At 31.1% G+C, this 24,546-nt stretch overlaps 1 protein-coding gene across 1 annotated transcript in view; it reads left to right on the forward strand.

Annotated features, from left to right (window-relative positions):
* LOC147068400 (potassium voltage-gated channel protein Shaw-like) overlaps positions 1–24,546 on the forward strand; it is a 418,216-nt gene that overhangs the window by 320,856 nt on the left and 72,814 nt on the right. The window contains exon 7 of the mRNA XM_085952982.1: positions 22,044–22,238. Within this exon, the coding sequence (XP_085809108.1) occupies positions 22,044–22,238 (195 nt within the window). The remainder of the gene's footprint in view (positions 1–22,043; positions 22,239–24,546) is intronic.

The raw sequence follows: 24,546 nt of genomic DNA on the forward strand, positions 1-24,546 counted from the left end.
AAAAACATACTAATTTAATAATATAAATCCATCATGATCATAACCAGCCGGGATAGATCCACCGGTGGGTGAATACCGCATCTAGCTCCTTCCGTTCTGCACGATTTCTTGTTCTTTCATTGCTCGTACATACGCTTAACTCATTTTGTTTTTTTAACATACCACAGGGCCTAATTAGAATGGTGTAGTTAGCAGTAAAGCAGTCGCTAGAAGTACACAGATTTGATAAAATGACACAGATGTATTGTATCCTCACCGGTAAACGAACTGGGAATAAACGCATTTTACTACAAAAGTCGATCAATTTTCGTACCAATATTAATATTTATATATACAGTGTACGCATTAATACAAAATACCTATGTCGTAATTATACAACGGTAGTAATTAAAGCTACTTATCTGATCTGCATTATTTACAGTGCTGTAATTCGTTTCATAGTTTTGAAGTTTACTCACGTCTCAATTTGAAGACTTGGTTATCTCGTAACTAACTTCCATGGTAAGTTATTAGAGCTTGGATAACTCAGGGAAATGGTTCGTAAATGCAGAAGGTTTGAAGACGAAAACTCACATTAAAATCTCAAACTAGAAATGCGTTTCTTGCCACTCGGAAATATCTTAGAGTTTATAATATTATGTGCAACCAACAGTTGCATTCATTTTATCAACGTTTCAGAATAAAGTTTTAACATTTAGTTAAATAGATTAATAAAATTCATTTAAAATCACTCACAAATCAGTCTTTTTTTAATCAATTTCATAAGTTGATTTCTTATAAAATATCCAATTTATACAGAATTTAGATGATTTCGGCAGGTAACTAAGCAGTGTTAATATATTTTTTTAATGTAACTGAATGCAGTTATCTGTCATATAATGTGGTTATTTGAAGGTTGAAAATAATCAATACCACTATCAGAGTACCCTTAAGTAGACTACCCTCATCTACACCATTAGAATAGTTAGTACTCAAGGGTATTAAAAATGGTGTTATAATCAAAATACCTACCAACTAAAATTAGTGGAGTTGTATACCTATTATTAATATAATATATATTACTAGCTGACCCGGCAAACGTTGTTCTGCCATATAAATTATTTCTAGTGAATACTTTGGTTGTTAAATAAAAAATAACGAATGTATCGTAAGTGTGTGGGGATGGAATCTATGACAGAAAGAGGAATAGAGCGCTGTAGACGATGACCGCCGATAAAAACAAAAAAAAACATCAACCATTCACTGTCTCAATTCAAAATGAGTAATGATGTTCATAATGAATGAATTACCTGTGACAGGATCTCGTTGTTTAATGTTTATGCAATATCCGTCTCGTCCCTTCCAGATAATTAGCGGATATTGGAGAGCGTCGTATGAACGGTGTGTGTCAGCAATGAACTCCAGATTATTGTTTCTTCTTCGAATCACGATTTCTCGCGTCGATGTGCGGTCGCCAACCATGATTCCAGCAATGTCGTTAACAACAGGCGCATTGAATCGACGCACGTGCTCTCCAGCTGGTGTTTTATCAGGATTGATGACAATAGCGTGATTGTCACTTTGCAATTCGTGCATGTGTGCTTTGAAGAATTTCAATAATTCATTGTACTCATTCAACAGGGCGTCCAGTTCGCCGACGATGCGCCTGGCATTAGGCAAATTGAGGCTATTGTAACCGCAACGTGCATCCACATGATTGATGTCCTCACCGTCCATGAAGTAGATTTGTAAAAAAATATGTGGTTCGTTTGGCATTGGCAGCAATGAGCCTACTTTGTGGTATACTTGGCCTTTGATTTTGAACGTAGAATGGAATTGTTGAACATATGCCGCAGTATTGTGAACTATTTCTGTTGCTCCGAACGAAGTCATTTGGAAGCATGAATTGAATGTGCGAATGGACTTCAGGAACAGGTTTGAATCTGGAACCGTGCCGATGAGCAAGCCGTTCAATGGTTCTGGTGGTATCTTAATTTCTGGTAGTTGCACTTTTCCTGAAAATAGATAAATTAAAATAAATCGTACAAAATTTTGCACGCACTGCGTTGTGATATGCCGAATGAAATGTCAAAATGACGCGACGCTTCTCTTAAATTCTTCTCGGACGTAGCGCCATCTGTCATTCAATAACATAAACAATTTCGTTCTGTTTGAAATACGAACGACGGTTAAATTTGTTCATACAAAAATAATAAAATCGCGATTAAAAAATGGGAGGGTGGGGGTAGGAAGGTGAAAATTTGGGGTTATAGGTATTTTTTTATGCCAAATAATAAAAAAAATACAAAAAAAAAATGTCAAAAAAAATAAAAGAAAAATTTTCTGGATAGAGATACCCTAATCACCTAGCGGTATGAAATATACTTGTTGACCTATTCTCATACCTAAAAAAAATAATAAAAATCGGTCGAGCCATTTCGGAGGAGTTCGACCACAAACATCGTGACACGAGATTTTTATATATATAGAGATTGTCTCGACAGTCGATTAAATATATACATACCTAAATACTTATTTTTTGTAAAAAAAAAATAGGAGATTATGATAGGTTTCTGTTTGATTTTTTGAATCAATTGCCCACTTAACATGTCGTGTGCCCATGTTAAAACACAATATTTTCACATTTTTTTCTTTTCCTTGCGAATAATTTGGCATGACTTTGACTTTATCGAAGGATTGTAATTTATTATTTATTACCATCATCATGTTCGATCCTAAGAAGATCATTATATGAGCCTCCACAAGGTGGAGTTAAGGACGTCAAAGGGTATAGATACTTTTCTTTCGATATGATACCGATACCAGCGAATCTATTCTATACATAAGGCTGCTATCGGTTGCTAGTTTATCATATTTATGTATTGAGTCAGTTAATTTTTACAATAAATTGACCGACTCACGACATTATAAGCCGACATGTTGTCATATTTTAATGGTTTTTAATCCACTTCAGATTAAAATATAAATATTCAATCAAAATACAGACTTTTTAAATTATTATAACAATTTTAATCATAAATTAGTTAAATTTACTAATAAAACATAATAAAAAAACCTTATATTTAGCTTTTTACTATTATACTTATATGTTTGCTGGTTTACGCAACAGTCATCCAATAAATTTCATTTATTTTTGTTTTAGTGTAGAACGTAGCCTGTAACTTAATGTTTCATTATTCCACAATATTAGTACAAATATATAATATTAAATTAAATCATTACATCCAGAATTCCAATCCTATTTTATTATCATTTCATTTGGCTCGTTTTCTGTTGGACATTTGCCAAACGACCCAAAACCTGTTGTCATAAATACTGAATCTAACCCATATAATGTGGAAATTATTGACAAATAAATTTATTCGGTCTTCCCACATTATTTTTACGGTGTTCTCTATTTATCATGATTATAGCAATTACTGATTTATAAAATAAAATTAGTTTAATATTAACATTATTACTGGTTGAGTCAGATTTCGAAATACAAATAAAGGGCGGACTATCAATCTAAAAGAAATTATAAAAGTGAAACACCAATTCACCGGAATATAATATCTTCTAATAATTCTGTAGTTCTTTCATCATATATCCAGATGAGACTGTAAAAATATAGAGTGGATCAACGGAAACATCAAAGGTTGCTGCAAAAAATTTCAGTCTTCTACTCGATGAAGCCACGAGCCTATATTCATCCATACGTAAGGTAGAATATGAAGATCACTAAAGATATCTATTTAAATTTAGAAAATAATTGTAAAAATACGACAAAATAAAAAGAATCTTATATTTCTATTTTTAAACCTAACGTTATATTTGCTACTTTTGTTGCAAAATAAAATAGTAAATATTACGTAAAACTTAGTAGGTTTATTCAAAAAAATATATGTAATTCAATTAATATTGTTTCATTATTTTATATTTGTATTTTAATTAGGTAGCTTCCGATGAAAAAATGAATTGTGCCCTGCCACTCATTATCACAGAAAGTTTGAAATGTCAAAACCACAAAATTTGTATTACGTATAGCAACTGGCAATTATGACAAGCTGATATTTGCTTCAATGATTATTACTTAATGTAAGGCTTTATCTTCTATATTATGCAATAACTTTGGTATATGGTAAGAAATCAATAAACGGATATTATTATGTACTTACCTACTAACATTAAATATATTAATTATCAATGTATTGTTTGTTCACCACAGTAACTATTGACGGCATGTTGTCATTTATTATAACATTTACAAATTACTCGGTCATTTATTATTTTACGAGTACATTTTCTAATAGTCTTACTTCTGAAACAACAAAACTTTTCATACTACGCAATATCAGGGTGCTGTAATCTTTAACTGAATTATTCAACAATATTTACCTTTTGATGATTCACTATCAAGAAACCAGGTCATTGTCCCATTTTACCTGCAAATTACCAAGGGGACTCGGCTCTCTTGAAATTTGCTATAATACCATCATAAGCCTTTCTACTAAAGGTCTGATTCGCCACCCATTTCCACTTATACGACCCTTGGAGATGAGCCAATTTAATACATTTTGAATGATTCGCGAGAGTTTAGTTATTGTCATGAATCCTTAATTTGTATCCTTTTCTCTGGCATTGCTGTCATTTTGGGTACATAATGTTTTAAAATATAAACAAATAAATATTGTTTTAAACTTAGTTCCCATTTGTTGCAACTTAGCAGTGCAAGAGTATCATAATTGTAAAAAAAAAAGTATATTAATTGGTTTACCTTTGGTAAATATAGAAAAAATAAATACTTTATTATCTGACAATAAGACTAATGCAAACTATCGTAATTGATGTGTATATTTTCTGTAACCGTGTTATATTTTTTTATGATTACCCAATATAATTATTGTATTATTTACTGAGATGTCGTTGTAAAATTTCTCTGTGTGATTTTCAAGTATTGCTGCAATAATTTTCTATTCGATACCATTCTTTTTCATTTGTCTCAGTTATAAATTAATTTTAATATCGTTTAATACTTTCTATACACTCGATACATTACAAATCACAATTGATAATCTAGAAAACTATTTAAATCTTAAAACAGAGCAGTGGTAGACAATAAGTTTTAGCAAGACATAAATGCATATTTCCTCATTAATTACTACAAAAACATGATCTAAAAACACGACCTGGTACTTATCTGTCAAATTAATGAGAATGATTGTCATTTGTTTCCATCACCGTCCGATTATAATCAATCTCTTTGGTCGATTTTTGTTGTCAGTTCATTTTCAAATTTAGAATTTTCCATGTCGGAGAAAACAACAAAAATTTATAATATATTGTCCGGCAACTTCATCTTGGCTACGTGGCAAATCTGTGAACTACGTACAGCTAATCGAACTTCCGGTTTCAAATTAGGAACCCCCCCAAATTTTTCATTACATTTTTGACACTTCGTATTGGACGCATCTATCAATTTACGTAATTTGAAGCTTTTTATATTCAAAAGATGTTTAACACAATACGAAATGATGTTCGAATTATTATCAGTAAACTTTTGATTTATTGCGAAGAAGAAAAAGAGTCGTATTTAAAAGGTGAGCCTATACAATACTTTCAACAAGCCCATTTTACGGGTTCCTGTCATGTCAGGTATGTCAAAATTCAGTGTTGTAATACTAGAAATATTTCCCCAAATACTGGAAATTATGTTTGTATATTATAAAGTTATGTGTATCGTAATCTATTTTATTAATATTTTTAGACGTATAATAATTAAGTATAAATGATCATTAGTTAGTTAATGAATTGTCCTATTTTTTCCTAATTTTTAAACCGATAAGTAGGTACATATTGTTTTAAAATTTATGTAAGGTGGATATAATTTAATTTATAGAAAATTATTTTCACAGTATGTGTTTCTACAACAATTTTACTAAAAATACGATATAAAGACATCATTTGTAAATTATAAAACATGTGATTGGGTCATCAATATAATATTGAATATGTTATATCTTTCACTTCTACTTTTTTACTCATAATTTGTGTTCTAGTTATTTAATTAATAAATACCTACAGCAATATTATCAGTTAATGTGGGTTCAATGATACATTTCCTTCCAAATTCAATAATTACACTGTAATAATTAACCTAATATAATAGTAATAATTAAGAGGTGAAATTATTTGAAAAAAAAATTCTATTGATATTTATTGAACAATAATTAGACTTATAAATTAATGTACTTATAAACTTACTGAGAATAGAATTGATATAAACTTAAAACCTAATTTCGCGGGATATGTTTTCTCAAAAAATGACAACACTGTGAAATATTCTATACGCGATAAGAGCGACTTCCTGTTGTTGCCTAAATAATGTTGTCGTACAGTACCTATTTCTATTACAATAATGAAGATATTTATTTATTGTAATAAATGTGTTTAGTTATATAAGTTTGTAATACTGCTATATAGATATAAATAAATTGTTTTACGATTAATATAAGAAACTACATTATTGGATTACTCATCATTTTTGCAATCGTACAGTAATTTGTGTCTGATAATTCATAACTTTTTCTTGACACTCCTTAGAAAGTGATAAAGAAAATATTGTATCACAAGTTTGCCAACTAGGCATCCTTAAGATGTTTCTATGCCATGGACCGTTTTTAATGCCAGACAATTTAAAAACAGGCAAATCATTATTAATTATTTAATTCCATTAAATTGGTAGCTCTAATATTTTTTTATTCATTATCACCTGTATTGCGCTTAGATATAAGCTCTTAATCCAATGATTTCAAATCAATTTAAAGATATTATAATTATATCGCAAAGCTCAAATAAGCTTACAAGCTTCAAACAACAATAAAAATCACTTTTTTAATTTATTTTATTAAAAGTCATTCATAAATATATATGACAATTGTATTCAATGTATAAATCAAAATATATCCTAACTATTATATTTTTATACCAAATTTATTAATTTCAATAATATGTGTTTTTATACTATAATTAATACATTTTTAAAATTAATTTTAAATCTTGTAAAACTCGTTAATCCCACTTTTTTGGTATGCATTAAAATTATTAAATAATATTTTCATTTTCGTAATCTCCATAATATGTATAATGATTTTAAAAATGGATCCACAAAAACCTCGTATTTTTTTTTCACAAAACAAATTTACAAGCTTTATACTCATCACCATTTCATAATACATAGGGCTACCGTGGTATGTCAAGTATTGTTTAAACTGTACTTCTGCATATTATTAGGAGGAGAATTGATAAATATGTGAAAACATAGATTAAGACATAAAGGTAACCATTTTTTACAACGATTTTAAATAAACAATATTATACATAGTTTAGACGTTTCCACTGTCCTGAAAATAGGTTGCTTTATATTATAGAGATTTAATTGCAATAGGCTTGTAAGATAAACCGAATAAATTGATTTGATTACAATTTTAAAGAAGTTTTATTTCTTAATTATAAACGAAGCCCCTTTTTTGACTTTTTTCCGGATGGAACTTCCGATTTCCCACATTCTTTTACATTGCGTACTTTTTTATTGCCAACAAATTGAGATATCAAACTTGGCGTTGGACTTAGGTGTAAAGAATCAACAACGGAATTTTCAGACGTATTTTGGATTTGCTTTTCTCGGGGACTCTGTATTACCAAATAAACATTCACACGTTCTGGAGCGTACTTGTAAATTTCTTTCCTTGTCGCATGAGATAATGTTGCCAACGTATCATCGTTAAATATGTTTTTCTCGAATTTATCTTGCTTGGAGAATCCGGCAGTTTGTTGGAAAGCCAAACGGCAAGCCTCACAAATAGATCTAACCTCTGAATAGCAGTTTGTTTTGTGACGCGGCAGTCGTGAGATAGCGTTATGTATGGCGGTTCTATTGATGCAATCGCACTTCGCACGCAGAACATTTTCACACTCCCGACAAGGCACTCTGTTCAAACAATATTCGATGCGTCTATCGGTGCAATCACGCGTGCTTCTTTGACCTTGAATAATAATAATCAAAATCAGTAAGATTTCATTTGCATATTATGGTATCCATTTTTTTTTATTTTCATTCTAAAGAAATAAGTTAATCTAGCCACAGGTGTAATAAAAATATTTTTTTAAATAAATTAATTTTAACTTAATTCCGACTAAATCCACTTTAGAGTTTAATATGCGATTAAAAATTTTACATTACTGTTTTCAACATTCTGTAAATATCGTTCTCAAATGTTCATTTATTACTATCTCATGAAAGAATATTGTTACTTATGTCTTTAGTATTATTAATATTTTCACTATTTAAAGGAGGACGACCCAAGCCAAAACATGCAAATTATATACGTTTTATATGCAATTAATAATGTCCCATTGATAAGTAATTGCCTTACAGTTAGTTACAAGGAGTGATAAGATCAGAGACGATCATTACTGCAGCAGATGTTGATTGGCGGTGCGCATCGTACGGATGGTGTGGGGTAACAACAGGTCTGGCAGAGGTATCTGATGCTTCCACTTTCGGAGAAAACATTATCTTGAAGACCATTCCGTTTGAATGCAGACTCCGGAAGTTTATCGATCTGCCAAAAATAAATTCAATAAATTTTCCATTCATTATCAATTAAAACTATACTTGTTAAATGTGAAGCGCGTTGAGACTTAATCTTCATCTATACCACACAACTAATAATCTTAAGGGGCCCGTAAACGAGCCACTTTTTACGGCAATTTGATACGGCAATTGTGTCGCCGTTAATAGTTCCCCAAAATACGACAATAGTAGTTTACGTTGCCAAAACTTTACATCTATTGCCTATACTATCTGGTAACATGGTTGGTCGATATATTGTATTATAATATCGATCGCAATCAAAAAAACGGCAAAAATTGCTAGATAAATCTATTTCATTCTCGCTCTGCTTCATGTATGCGTCTCTGTTTGACGTCATCCTAGCAACAGTAAAAACGTTGTATATAGTGACAGCCGATTCAACAATACATTATTATAATTTTTCGCTGTGTCGTTATTAATATTATTATGGTGTTAATACTAATCGTCAATTCACACTACGTACAATGAATAAATAAATAAACCACAGGGTATTGAAGCTTATTAACGAGGTTTATTTACGTCTTTAACTATGGAACGTGGAAGCCAAACTATGTAATGATCAAAATATAAAAATGCCAATTATCAAAGGTGCACAAACGTCTAGATCTGGAACAATGTGAACAATCGAAGAGTTGAACATCCTGAGTAGATACATTTAACCCGTGTAGGAATCTCCAGTTGGCAAACATCGAAGAGTGACTGGCAGTATAATAGTAATCAGTGTTGCTTTCTTCAAAACTGTATCTACTTTATTTTTCTTCGCACTAATTTTATTTAACAAATTACCTACTAAAAGTCAATTTTTGTCATTTTCGTAAAGTTTTTAAATAAATAATTATCAATAACTAATTTTTTGGTTTATATTACTTATTGTTTCACGTTTGTTTAAGTAGGATCCGATCCAAATCCTTATTTTATTTTAGATTATTTAGGACGAGATATGGTGCAGAAACTTGGCGTGCTGGCCGTTGTTGTCACGTGTACGCACAAAATATATCAGCCTCACTTGTCTGACATTGATGACGGGTCATACATTGCCCAGCACTTGGGCAATAGTAGAACTTTTTTTTGACAATTGTATCGGCAATCTGCATTTTTTGATGCTCGTTTACGGGCCCCTTAAACCCAAATGATTTCACCGTCTGGTAACAGTTTTCTCCACGGCCCGTTTTCAATCCTTTTGGCATTCAGTGGTACTCAGACCCTATGTCAGTGGAAAACTAGCGCCACTTAATATTTTTCTTGGTGGACTTTTTTCTCAATTCCTGACCAGATACCCCAAGTTATTCAACATGTGAATTTTTCCTAAAGACCACGTGACCATAAAATCTAAAAAAATCAGCGCAAACATACCGAAGAGAATCTGTATTGAATATCAAATCAGCTGATGAAAGATTCAGATGTTTTATAATTAGGAATTAGGATAATTTCGTGCCTTACTAGATACATAATCAATCAAACCAACCACATACAAGTATTAAATCGAGCTTTTATTTTCATTCATGTCATTCTTGAATGTTTTTCGATAGGAATGGCTTGTAATAATTCTTATTCTTCTGACCATGTCTGATCCTAATAGGATCATATGGGCCTCCACAGAGTGGAGGTTTGCATTAACAGATTTTGTTTTCACGAGAAATGGATGTCAGCCACTTGCTCAACCAATAAGGTCCATACTCTGACTCATACACAAATTTAAAAACAATGTGTGTGCTTGTTAGACCCAGGATTTGAACCTGAGACCCATGGCACTAATAGGCCGACTCTTAAGCCGCGCGGCCATAGTAATAATTACTATTTTAATTCTTCTGAAAAAGCCACCTCTAAATAAACACTTATTATTAGAATCAAAAAGGGCCCATATGTATTTAAAGCGATTAAAGAAAAAAATATTTAGAAAAAATCCTTACAGTCGGTCCGTTGTCTTGATATTTATAGCATGTGATGGCATCGGGAGGGCAGGGGTTGCATTGTTTATTTGGTCTGAAAGTATATATATATATATAGTTAATGGTGTACGCATTGTTTAACAAATTCTGAAAAATGTAAGATACAGAGATAGTGTTTTTCTTTTGTATTAGAATCTATAGAAAAAAGTATGCCACAAAGGTACTTACTTATTATCCATATTGTTTCCACACATCTTCACAAGCGTAATTGATAAATAAGAAATTAACAATCTAATCTGTACTATATTTTAAAGTTTAAACACACAAATAATTTTATAAATTAGACGACAAATTTTAAATGGACCTGCTATATCAAATAAAAATTTCACTCTCCTTTATTTTCTTTTCAAAGCATTCTTTTGTTGTAACAAAAGGAACGTTTTGTTTCAAATTAATAAATTCAAATTTTCGAACATCATATAAATGTTTTTTAAACGAGTATAAAGAGAAACGGTGCTGTATATTTACTTTATATTTTTGTATGTGATTGAAAAATATGTAATGTTCAATTTAAATTCGTTTTTGACACTTTTCGATGTAATAAATGAAATTTCAACGAGATAGTTAAATGAGAAGATATATAGTTTTGTTTTTCTTAACATTTTTTTTACAATCAGTTTCTTAATAAATATGATAATTTAAAAAAAAATGCCTCCTTCCTCTCATCTCTTCGTTAGAAAGCCGAGCAGTCTTTCTCCAGTCATGATCTATATAGGCTTGATTAAGATTGTGTAGAGCTTTATTTTCGTTTTCTTTTATCAAGCACCCTCGTTCTTGATTTGATGTTTCTTTTCAAGCCGCTGAATGATTTTCTTACCATTGTAATTATTTTACTCCTATTGACTGATGTCATTTTTTGGAACAATGCGTGATCTAATATATACAAACTCATCGAATATCTGAAATACATGGCTTTTGAATGTGAGTGGTAAGTTTAAAGAGCGTCTTCACTTGATTTAATTGGAGTATTTTTTTCTTGAAAGCTCTTTCCAACCCGATAATTGGCTATTTTAGATCTTGTCACTTTATAGTTTATACCATTAATTAATTTTCAAATTCAATTACATTAGTAATGTTTATAAACTTCGCGACATTTAACATAAATATAAAGAAAAATAAAATAATAATACATTGAAAATAATACATGTAGTTAGATACAAAAAAAATCGATGGGAAATATATATATATATATATAATATTATAAACAATATAATATAGTAGTTGAAGTGTAATCGAGTGAAGGGAAGTAGTATTTTAGGAATTTATAAATTAACGACCACGTAAACTAGCCCTCGCGCAAGAGGCAATTGTAAATATTTATTATCAATTATCAATGGCACGTTAGTCATATACGTTAGGTAACCAAACAACTTGATGATTTTACTGCTTTATCGTAGATGACCCAAGTTAATTGGCTTTTAAAGTTTGAATCATGACTTTGAAGGAACTTATTTCAAATTAACCTGGTTATGGGCATCGTCCAAAGGTATGTCTTTCATCAGTGTTTATTCGCTATTAATTTGTACGCGCTACCTTTAAAAGTAAAATAATGATAGGATTTCTGAAAGCTCATTCGCTCGTGTCACCGTTGTGAATATTCAATATCAATATTAAATGATAATCCGTTACAAAAGCGCCTCGTGTCAAACAAAGGCTTTTACGTGTCAAGCATGGAAGCTCATTTTTAGTATGCATAATTCATCCGAATTTAAAAGCCCAAGGAATTAAATTTCCATTTTTGCGACATTTTGGACCATGGCTGGGAGCGGGAAAAAATTGGCTTTGTTGTATCAGAGCTGTCAAACTGCGAATTATTTATGGACCGATTTTATAATGCCAAAATCTGCACCGAATTATTTCACATTCTGAATTCTTTCAGAATTAACTAATATACACCTTTCATGTAAGATTTCGGAGGATTTTTATATTTTACAACGTTTTTATTAGCTCGTATTCTTGTTTGTCCAGTGCAAATCTTGCAATAGATTTTTAATTAACTTCCCGCCTAGCTAGACATTTAAAACTTTTAGAATATATCAGAACACGGTGCCAATACATTCTTTTAATACTTTTAGCCATCTTTAAGCAGAATTGAATTCATTTTCAGTTAATTCTGTTTTGTATGGAAAGTTATTTCAGAAAAATCCGTAAAAAGTAAAAGACTATTATTGGTTGCTAAGCGGTGGTCCTAGCAACTAAATTATTAATGTATACGTGCGTTACAATGAAAATCAAATTATTGCATGTTTAAATCTTACTTTATTGTTGTTATTATGGTAACTTACGAGTATATTTAAAATATGTAATTATCTCTTTACTTACGACACTACTATACTAATTATAATATAATTGGCTCTGCAATTTGATGTGGGTCTTTGCCACCTCTTTAAAAGATTTTTAACACATTTATTTATGAGAAATATTTATTAGCTACTCACTTAACCTATTATTCGAATGCTTTCAAATAAACAGAAACGATAAAATAACATGCAAGATGCGTAATTTGAACCCGTAACTGACTGCTTCTAAAACGGACACTCTACCCCTCATTCATCGCAACATTCATTACATCACATACCAACAAATACATGACTAATACATTTTTTTTCCGACCATGTCCGATCCTGATAGGATCATATGGGCCTCCACAGAGTGGAGGTTTCTATTGACAGATTTTGTTTTTTTACGAGAAATGGATATCAGCCACTTGCTCAACCTATTAGGTCCACACCCTGACACACACAAATTGAAAAACAATATGTGTGCTTGCCAGACCCAGAATTCGAACCTGGGTCCCACGGCTTTATAGTCCAACACTTAAGCCGCGCGGCCACTGTGGTTGTCAACACTAATACATGGTTATTATTGAAAAGCAACTTTTTAAAAAAATATTTTCAATTCAAAATCGGCGTCGGTAAATTTAATAAGCAGGAATGGTATAGTTTTCTTTAAAAAAATATTATTTTCAACTAATTTTTATTTTAAACAAATATAATATCGTATTTTCAAATATATGTTACATTTTAATAAATAAGTAATCTTTATCATTAATTTAAGTTTATATTGGTCATGAACTATTTATAGTAATGAAGATTCTTAAAAATACAGAACAAGCTTAAATCGTATATATTATTGTACTGAATAAAAATGATCATTTTAGCATACTTATTAAGAAATGATTTTTTTACGTAAGTAGTAGAAAATAATATCATAGCGTTTATATAGGTACTAATAATTAAATTTCTATTGGTATCGCATACTTAATTGTATAATAACATTTTTTTTTGAGGAATTGTAGAGCTACATATTAAAAAAATGTTTTTTTTACCAGTCGTATGATTTAACCCACACCTACAGCTTCATACACGAGTAGTAACAACACTACCGTAAGGAAATTTGTATATTTTTATTATGTCATAATTTATGTTTATTTAGGTACTACATTTACTTTATTTCACGTAATTTCACACCTAACATATCATATTGCAATATTACACACTGAAAATTTATTATTATTATTATTGGTTAATATGTATCAAACGTAAACACAAAATTAAATCTTACAAACAAACCTCCATAATTCTGTATAGAAAAGCTAACATTACTTACTTCTTGAAAAGGGGGAAGAAAAAAATCGAATAAAAAGCTTCAAGCTCAGTTGCCTTACAATATCAGTACATGGGGGAAGGTACGCGCCCTTTTAAGGCCTTTCCAACATTAATCTTGCATAATCCAAGTTATTCGTCATGCAAACTAGATTTATTACAGAACATTTTTTAAAACGTACTAGCCTACGTTATTTTATTTTCATCCCCTGCGTAGATTAACAATGTTATTACAGAATGTTTAATTTATCAAGTTTTGCAGGATTTATTGAGTCGTGCTTTAATTTCTACTAAAATCTTTGCAATATTTACGCTTGACAATATTTTAATATATTATTGGATAAATTTCTAACTTTATCATTTCCTTGGTGAGAAAATTCATATTTATAAACACTTATTGTTTGAGGTGCCTGTGGAGAGTAGTAGATGTAATGCTCGTCTATAAATCCATGGATCACGGGGTAGAATCTTCCGACTATGTCCGATCCTAATAAGATCATATGGGCCTCCACCGAATGGAGGTTTGTATTAACAGATTTAGTTTTTACAAGAAATGGATGTCAGCCACTTGCTTAACCTATTAGGTACATACTCTGACTCATACACAAATTGAAAAACAATATGTGTACTTGCCAGACCCAGGATTCGAACCTGAGACCCACGGCACTAATAGGCTGACTCTTAAACCGCGCGGCCATAGTAATAATTACTATTTTAATTCTTCTGAAAAAACCACCTCTAAATAAACACTTAATACCCACGATGCTATAGGCCAACGCTTAAGCCACGCGGCCATCGTGGCCGACTGGTTAAAATTCGTTAAAATTCGACACGTTTTATCGATCCAGAATTTGGTCCACAAGAGATTAAGTAAATACATAGTGTTCGAACAATTAAAATAAAATAAAAATAGCAAAACTCCAAACTTACAGCTCCCCTCTATAAAAAAATTATATTCTCCCTATATCATAAAAAATATAAATTTTCCGGATACCTTAATTGATTTTTCGTAAAAAAATATATACCAATACCACAAAAAATCATAACAATATATTTGATGTTAAAAGGATTTTTTATTTACTAATGCATAGAAACACTTCAATGTATCGTTCGGTAAAATAACAAGGTCGCAATTTCCATTAGAATATTATATAGTTGCAGAGTTTCCTCTTTTTCATATGCAGCGAATGTTATTTGACATAGTTGCGCGATATAAAGTCGTGCAATCATAGTTCGCCGACGTATAATATATGGAAAATGGTCGCGTGAATTGTATCACCATAATAAAAATTCGCTCGATAATTTTCCGCTGAGTAGTTTCAGTGAAATGTGGAACTGTATGGAATCTCATACGTCAGCGAACAATGGTCGTGCAACTTTGTATCGTGCGAAAATATTTGCTGCATGCCAACGTAAGTTAGTACTTTCTGACAAATATATATATATATATATATCACATCTCTTTTGAAATAGTCTTCATTCATTGTCTTATCACAAAATTATCTCAAATATTATAATATTTTATAACACTCAACAAATCTGTAAGAAACAGGTTTATTAGATTAATTATATTTTGACGATATACTATTAAAATAATGAACCAGAAAATGAAGAAGAAGAAGAGGTCATGAATAATAAATGATATTTATTTTATTCACTACTAATAAATGTTCCTGCAAAGAGCAGGAAAATCTAGCGGTGAGAACAAACGACTATGAATAATAATAATTTAAACGTTGGTCCCTATTCATTTAATAGGGTAAAACCAATAAAATCTAAATATATATAATCGTATTAATATGTTTTACTGCCAACCATAATATTTTTTATAGCATCTCGAATGATTGTGATTTAATTACAGCGGTATTAAGCTCGCTATTACAATAAAACGGAACAATTTATAGTCATTTAACCATAAACACTCCCTCCTTGGTTTATAAAAAGTATTTAGATTTATATTAATAATTTCCATATTCAGTTGGCGTAGAATGTTATTTCACAAATTATAATGCTTAAAAATTGTTACCGGATAGATTGAAGTAGGCAGGTACTGAAATACACCCTATTTTATGTCACAATTTTAAAACATTTTTAGAATGATTGAAATGATAAGTAGGTAATATTTATGTCTAAAATGTCACTGCGTTCGCAGCATTGCATAGGTATAATATGTATTATTGTATTTTTATTAAAAAAGAAAATTTGCGTGACGTTTTTCTTTGGTTACTCAGTTCTCGACCTACCAGAGGCTCCTAGCGGAAAATGCGATGCTTGTAATTTGAGATTTTTTTTATAGTTTACGTTTAGAAGTATTTTAATTAATAAAGACAAAGGTATTTTAAAACATTGAAAAAGAAAAATATTTTATATTTAAAGCTAAAGATAAGCTTATAATTATTTAAAAAAACGTTACTAAATGTCAATTCATTAAACGATTCCATCTTATTATTACATATTATTTTGTGGTCATTTTTATTAAGTACTAGCTGAAGTACCCGGCTTCGCACGGGGTCGCTTCGTGGTTATATTTATCTTAGATATTTGAAAAATAATAAGAGGTAATTATTTCTTTAATATTAAAATATCTGTGTAATACAATATGGCAATATGAAAATAATTATAATAGGAGTAAAGGTCAAACATCAGAACACTAAATTAAAATCGAATCCAAAATATGAAAACGTTATTAATGTTATAAATGTGTGGTAAAAAAAAAATCAAAATTGGATGGAACAAACAAACAACAAACTTTGTATGTTATATAATAATAATTTAGAAACCGCACACAACTGACAAAAGTTTCATCGCAATCGGATGAATGGTATAGGAACGCATACGAATAGTAGAAGAAGATGATTTTCTAATTCAGAAACCTTCGTGGGCATGCGCATGACAACTCACCAAAGTTTCATTGCAATCGGATTAATGGTATAGGAACGCATACGAATAGAAGAAGAATAAGATATTTGTACTAATTCAGAACTCTTTGCGGGCGTGCTCACAACAACTGGTCAAAATTTCATCGCAATCGGATGAATGGTATAAGAACGCATACAAATAGAAGAAGATAGAATAGAAGAAAAAAGAAAATAGTTGTAACAATTCAGAGACCTTTGCGGCGTGAGCACAACAGTTGATCAAAATTTCATTGCAATCGGATGAATGGTATAGGAACGCATACGAATAGAAGATAGAATAGAAGAAGAAGATGGTTGTACCAATTCACAAATCTTTGCGGGTGTTGGCACAATTACTGACGAAAAATTTGTTGCGATCGGATGAATGGAATAGAAACGCATACGAATAGAAGAATATAGAAGAAGAAGAAGAAGAAGAAGAAGAAGATAGTTGTACTAATTCAAAAACCATTGCGGGTGTTACCACAACAACTGACGAAGGTTTCATCGCAATCGGATAAATGGTATAGGGACCATACGAATAAAAGAAGATAGAATGAAGAAGAAGAAGAACAAGATGGTTGTACTAATTCAGAAACCTTCGCGGGTGTAGGCACAATTACTAACGAAAATTTTATTGCAATCGGATGAATGGAATAGGAACGCATACGAATAGAAGAATATAGAATATAGAATAGAAGAAGAAGAAGAAGAAGAAGAAGATGGTTGTAATAATTATAAAACCATTGCGGGTGTTACCACAACAACTGATGAAGGTTTCATTGCAATCGGATGAATGGTATAGGGACCATACGAATAAAAGAAGATAGAATGAAGAAGAAGAAGAAGAAGAATATAGTTGTACTAATTCAGAAACCTTTGCGGGTGTTGGCACAATTACTGGCGAAAATTTTATTGCAATCGGATGAATGGAATAGGAACGCATACGAATAGAAGAATATAGAATAGAAGAAGAAGAAGAAGAAGAAGAAGAAGATGGTTGTACTAATTCAAAAACCATTGCGGATGTTACCACAACAACTGATGAAGGTTTCATCGCAATCGGATGAATGGTATAGGGACCATATGAATAAAAGAAGATAGAATGAAGAAGAAGAAGAAAATGATGATTTTTCTAATTCAGAAACCTTTATGGGTGTGCATACAACTACTTATCAAAATTTCATTGCAATCGGATGAATGGTATAGGAACCATACGAATAAAAGAAGATAGAATGAAGAAGAAGAATAAGATGATAATTTTTCTAATTCAGAAACCTTTATGGGTGTGCATACAACTACTTACCAAAATTTCATTGCAATCGGATGAATGGTATAGGAACCATACGAATAAAGGAAAATATAATGAAGAAGAAGAAGAAGAAGATGATGATTTTTCTAATTCAGAAACCTTTATGGGTATGCATACAACCACTTACCAAAATTTCATTGCAATCGGATGAATGGTATAGGAACGCATACGGGACAGACACACAGACAGACATACATACAGACAGACATTCATTTTTATATATTAGTATAGCCTATACTCTTCCCGCAAGTGCAAGCAATAAGTTTACAAAGTTTTATCGCAATCGGATGAACGGTATGGCTGCGCATTAAATACGAACAAACAAACACACAAACACACAAATATTAATTTTTATATATTAGATTAGATTAAAATTTAGTTCATTAAGTTCAAACATACGAAAATATTTTTGATATAGGTATTCATAGTTTGAGTATTTTTTTTAATTTCTTTTAAAAACACAGATTTTTACAAAAAATAAATATGTGTATAACATCAAATCATGAAATCATACCAAAATTTGATTTTGTGAAATCTCACCGAATATTCAAAACTATGTTTTTAAATGTAAAATAAATTAAAGCCATAAATATTTGAAAAACAATTGATAATTTTCAAATGTGATATAAATAGCAATATTTTTTTTTGTTCGACCATGTCCGATCCCAACAAGATCATACTATGGACCTCCACGGAATAGAGGTTTGTATTAACAGATTTGTTTTTTTTAACGAGAAATGGATGTCAGCCACTTGCTCAACCTATTAGGTCCAAATTATTATTAAGAGAAACCTGTTCAACGAACGAACATTTCTTAGGGGTGTTTAATTGTATTTAGGTCAATCTTTGAGTTAAAAAAATATTAGTTTTTCTCGTTAATGTTTTTAGATAGGTAATACCCACCCCACGGTGGCCGCATGGCTGAAGCGTTGGACTAAACGGCGTGGGTCCCAGGTTCGATTCCTGGGTCTGACAGGTACACATATTGTTTTTCAATTTTTGTGTGGGTATGGACCTAATAGGTTGAGGAAGTGGTTGACATCCATTTCTCGTAAAAAACAAAATGTGTTAATATAAACCTCCACTCTGTGGAGGCCCATATGATCCTATTGGGATCAGACATGGTCGAAAAAAAATATATCTATTAATTAAATAGAATTGACTGTATTGGAAACTTAATAGGAACACATTAAAAAAATGTTCAATGTAAGTATTTATTACATTAATTAATAAACATTATTTACAGTAGAATAACATTACAACTCACAAAATACATTTATATCTAGTTTATTATCAAAAATAATATTGATCTTGAATATTTATTTCAATACACTTTTCACATTGCAATAAAATGATAAATTATTATTTAGCATTTTCAGCGATATTTTATCTGACTGATATCTGAGTTAGTGTTATTTTTTTACTAGAAAAACAAATCAATCACGCAAACTTCGCAGAGTGCTTATGAAAACATAATATAGGTATTATTTCTACGTTAAGGTACTGCCGATCATTATTTACATGGATACTGTTGTTCTACGGAAATATGTTTCTCTAAATCCACATAACAAATATTAGACCTGCTCGAATTGAAAATATCGTTTTCTTATATTTGAAAAGGTACTACAACTGCTACCTACGTACAAATATTTCATTATGGAAATTGATTTTCGCACAAATTTTCTATAGTATTATTATATACTTACTTACATATGAAAACTATTATATTTCAATACGTTTTAACCAATTACTTATATAGTAGGTAGCAGCAGTACGATATAATATGTATCTGTTCTGTATTATTTATAATACTCGTATAATACGTACCTAGATACTCTGTCACTTAAAAAATATCATTATAAAATTAAACTCATTATTATAATAGGTTCATAAACATGAACAAAAATCTACGATAATCACCGTTATTTAAATAAAGATAGAGTTCATTTTTCTAAAACATACTAAACTTATTTACACGAAACCATTTACAATACAGCTGTGGAAATATATTATGTTCACTCGTATTCGTATACATTTCGAAACTTGTGTTTACGAAAGAATCAAAAATCGAAAGAAAATCGCTTCGGATATTGATATATTCCACTTATGTGAGTGTGAATTTATGTGGACGTTGTTTAATTAGTTTTTAAGATAGGGTCTATCAACCTAGTTCACTGTGTGCTTCCATGTACTTTTATTTTTCTTATTTTATTTTGTATTGTATTATTTACTCATATTACCCTACACTTTCTTTATATTATGTAAAATAAATAAATTTGAAATTAAATTTATATAACTAGACGCAGATTTCCGGCATAGTCTTTTACGAGGGGCTGTTTATTTTTTATATGTCAAGTCCATTAGTAAGTCAACTGTTCGTTGTATCCAGAAAACAAGTCGACTCACATGTGTCTAGTAAATACTCTCTCTAATACCATTCTAATCATGTTGTTTCTTTCTGCACCATCTAATCACCTAAGTTTTGGTCTCCGATATTTATTTTACCACAGGGCTTATTGAATGGAACCCTATCGGGTAGTTAGATATTTTCTCTGAAATACACCTAGCCCAACGCAATCATCCCACTTTTAAATGTGAGATAACAAACGGATCATTGAATAACGCACAATAAGTAAGTAGTTGTACTTCCTTTGTCACGTAACATCTCAACGTACAGGTTCACAACGCGTGACAATGCAAACAGACATGTGCCACAACATGCCCCTCCATAATAGTTAATTGGGTTTTGTTCCAAATACGGCAACAAAATTTCAGATTCAATAGCTGCTACCGAATTGATTATTCAGATAACTTAAAATAAATACTGATAATAATTAGACTAACGACTACTAAACATCTCAGTATCGGCAGAGTAAATAACACATACGTGTATGTGATAGTAATATAATTGTGATAATTCAACCATAAAGATATATTTCATATTAAGTTTATGAGAGTGCTTCTGTTTCCTTAGGGCCGTATGTATGAGATTACCAAATTCTTTATAAGCTATTTAACCGATGTTCCACCATATAGCGTATATCACTGTTTGTGACGTAAGCAATCTGACGTCACACGTCATTCAAAATGGCTGCTTTTCAAATGTCAATTTAATAATGCATTCATTAAAATAAACGTTTGCTTGAGGCCCTCGTTCATGTTGTAGACTCTGTAAAACATTTGCGAACTTTATAAACAGTTCCTAGTCGTGCTGTTTACAAAATACGTATAATTTTGATCCATAGTCTATAATCAAGCTAGATAGTAGGTAACTGATACAATGCTCTCGTATTTCGCTTACATCAAAGATAACTGTAATAAATAAAGCAAAAGTCTCAAACATCAATAGTGTCATATGGTGATTGGTATAAATGATAATATTATACAGAGATCATTACATATTATTATCTAAATCCTTTTTCATATCTGCAATTTATTCTAATTGACATTCTGCCACTGTATTATGAATGAATAAACTAAACAATTTTTACTTTGTTAGAAAATTATAAGAAGATTTCAACTTTGTTTTATTCTTAACCAGAGTTAATAATCTCAAACCTTAATCTCACTTTGCCCGAAATCCGGTTCAACTTTCAATAATAATAATTATGATACTCATGCATATTTTTATATTGTTTATTGCAGCATCGAGACACCCAAGAGACCCTGGCAGTTCTTGATAGGCTAGATTTGGACACCGAAAAACCATCTGACGAGGAGGTGGCGAGAAAGTTTGGTTTCGAAGAAGACTACTTCAAAGGAACCGTTTCTTGGTGGCAAAACCTCAAACCTCAAATGTGGAGCCTCTTCGATGAACCTTACAGCTCAAATGCCGCAAAGGTAACACATTTTTTTCATACCTAATTAATGTTATTGCATGCCGTATTCTTTTTGGTTAGAAGTATAAAATTACTTAGGTATGTATTGTAAGTTTTAAAACACTAGAGAAATTGGTTATTTTTTAAATAAAAGTGTCTCACTATACTATTTCAATATTTTTATTGATATAATCATTCAAATATAAGACATTTCCATCTCATAACAATTTTGTTTCAGCGGGAAACTTAATAAATGTAATATTATTATTTTCCTAAAAATAATGCAGAGTGTATTTCTTCATTATAAAATGGCATTCATTTATATACGAGGGTGGGTCAATAAGTCCTTAGAAAAGCCGACAGGTGGCGCGACTAGTACTGCAAGCGGTTTGTTTTCATGCAGCGGCACTACCGATTCAGTATGCTGCGAAGTTTCAATCAGATTGGTCGGGTTGTTGTTTTTTATTTTCGTACATTTAAAAAAAATTTGCTTGTGGAAAATGGAAAAATGGAAAATGGAGAAAATTGAGTTTAGAGTTGTTATTAAACATTTTAATATAAAAGGGTTAACAGCAAAGGAAATAAAAAATGAGTTGGATTTAGTTCACGGCATATCTGCTCCTTCACTTGCAACTATTTATAACTGGTTAAATGAATTTAAACGTGGTCGTACATCAACAAATGATGAACCACGCTCAGGTCGTCCTGTAGAGGTGACTACACCAGAAATGATCAATAAAATCCACGATATGGTGTTAAGTGACCGAAGATTAAAGTTGAGTGAGATAATTGAGGTTACAGGGATCTCAAAAGGTATGTATGACAAATTGGGCATGAAAAATATTTCTGCAAGATGGGTGCCGCGTTTGCTCACAGTCGACAATAAACGCAGTAGGGTGGTGGCCTCTAAAGCCCTGTTGTCGCTCATGCAACGCAATCCGGATGAATTTTTTCGTCGCTTTGTGACTGTAGATGAAACATGGATACACCACTATACTCCCGAGACGAAAGAACAGTCAAAGCAGTGGATTGCGAAGCCAAACCATGTCCAAAGAAGGCGAAAACCGTAAAATCAGCTGGTAAGGTTATGGCTACTGTATTTTGGGATGCACGTGAAATTATTTTCGTTGACTATTTGGAAAAAGGAAAAACAATAACAGGGGATTATTATGCATCTTTATTGGACCAGCTAAAAAACAAAATTGAAGAAAAACGGCCTCATTTAAACAGGGAAAAAATCCTCTTTCATCAGGACAATGCCCGTGTTCACACATGTTTACGATCAATGGCTAAAATTGAAGAATTGAAGTTCGAATTGGTCGACCACCCACCGTATTCGCCAGATTTAGCCCCCAATGACTTTTTCCTTTTCCCAAACTTAAAAAAATGGCTAAGTGGACAACGTTTTTTTTCAAATGAAGAAGTCATCGATCGGACAAATGCTTATTTTGAGGACCTTCCGAAAACTTATTTTTCTGACGGTTTAAAAAAAATTGAGAAACGTCTAACCAAGTGTATTGAGCTCCAAGGAAATTATGTTGAGAAATAAAAAAAAAAATACAAAAAAAAAACCTGTTTTAATGCTTTTTTCTAAGGAATTATTGACCCACCCTCGTATATATATATATATATATATATATATTTATAACTGGCTAATTTCTTATATGCATCAGTGGCAAAGACTGCTTGTTGGACTGGGGTAGGTTATTATAATAATGAAAAATAATACACAATAATATGTAGACAGTGGTCAATGTGTTATAAGTTATAACATACAAGTGGTACATAATACTTTAGTAACTTAACTTAAAATTCCAAAATAAGCGAAATATATTTAGTTAATTTAAAATATTTTAGCATAGAAATTGAACTACAACTATAAAGTCATTTTTTTATTTAAATTGGTTTTTTACAGTGTAATTTCATTACTTATAGATGGGAAAGTAAATCATTTCGCGTTAAATGTAAAAATTGTCTTGTATGTATTATGTTTAGAAAATTCTTATAAGTATTTAAATTATTTTTACGAGTCGGGATAAACGTTGAATATTTTATTAGTATCGGGGCTTCACCATTGATACTCGGTCCAATGATTGATTATATGGACTATCTATGGTGATCCAAGCAAAATTGTATGCTTTATTTTATAACGTGAATTTAGACAGTCACACCAATAATATTTTTTAAATTGTGTTGATACTCAATGATAATTTATCCATATATTTTTTTTTCTTCTTCTTTCGATCATGTCCGATCCTAATCGGATCATATGGACCTCCACGCAGTGGAGGGTTTGTATTGACAGATTTTGTTTTTACGAGAAATGGATG

Source organism: Rhyacophila brunnea, unplaced genomic scaffold, assembly GCF_057557595.1.
Source record: "Rhyacophila brunnea isolate RB1 unplaced genomic scaffold, BYU_Rbru_1.0 scaffold_3, whole genome shotgun sequence".
In the NCBI taxonomy this organism is placed as follows: Eukaryota; Metazoa; Arthropoda; class Insecta; order Trichoptera; family Rhyacophilidae; genus Rhyacophila; species Rhyacophila brunnea.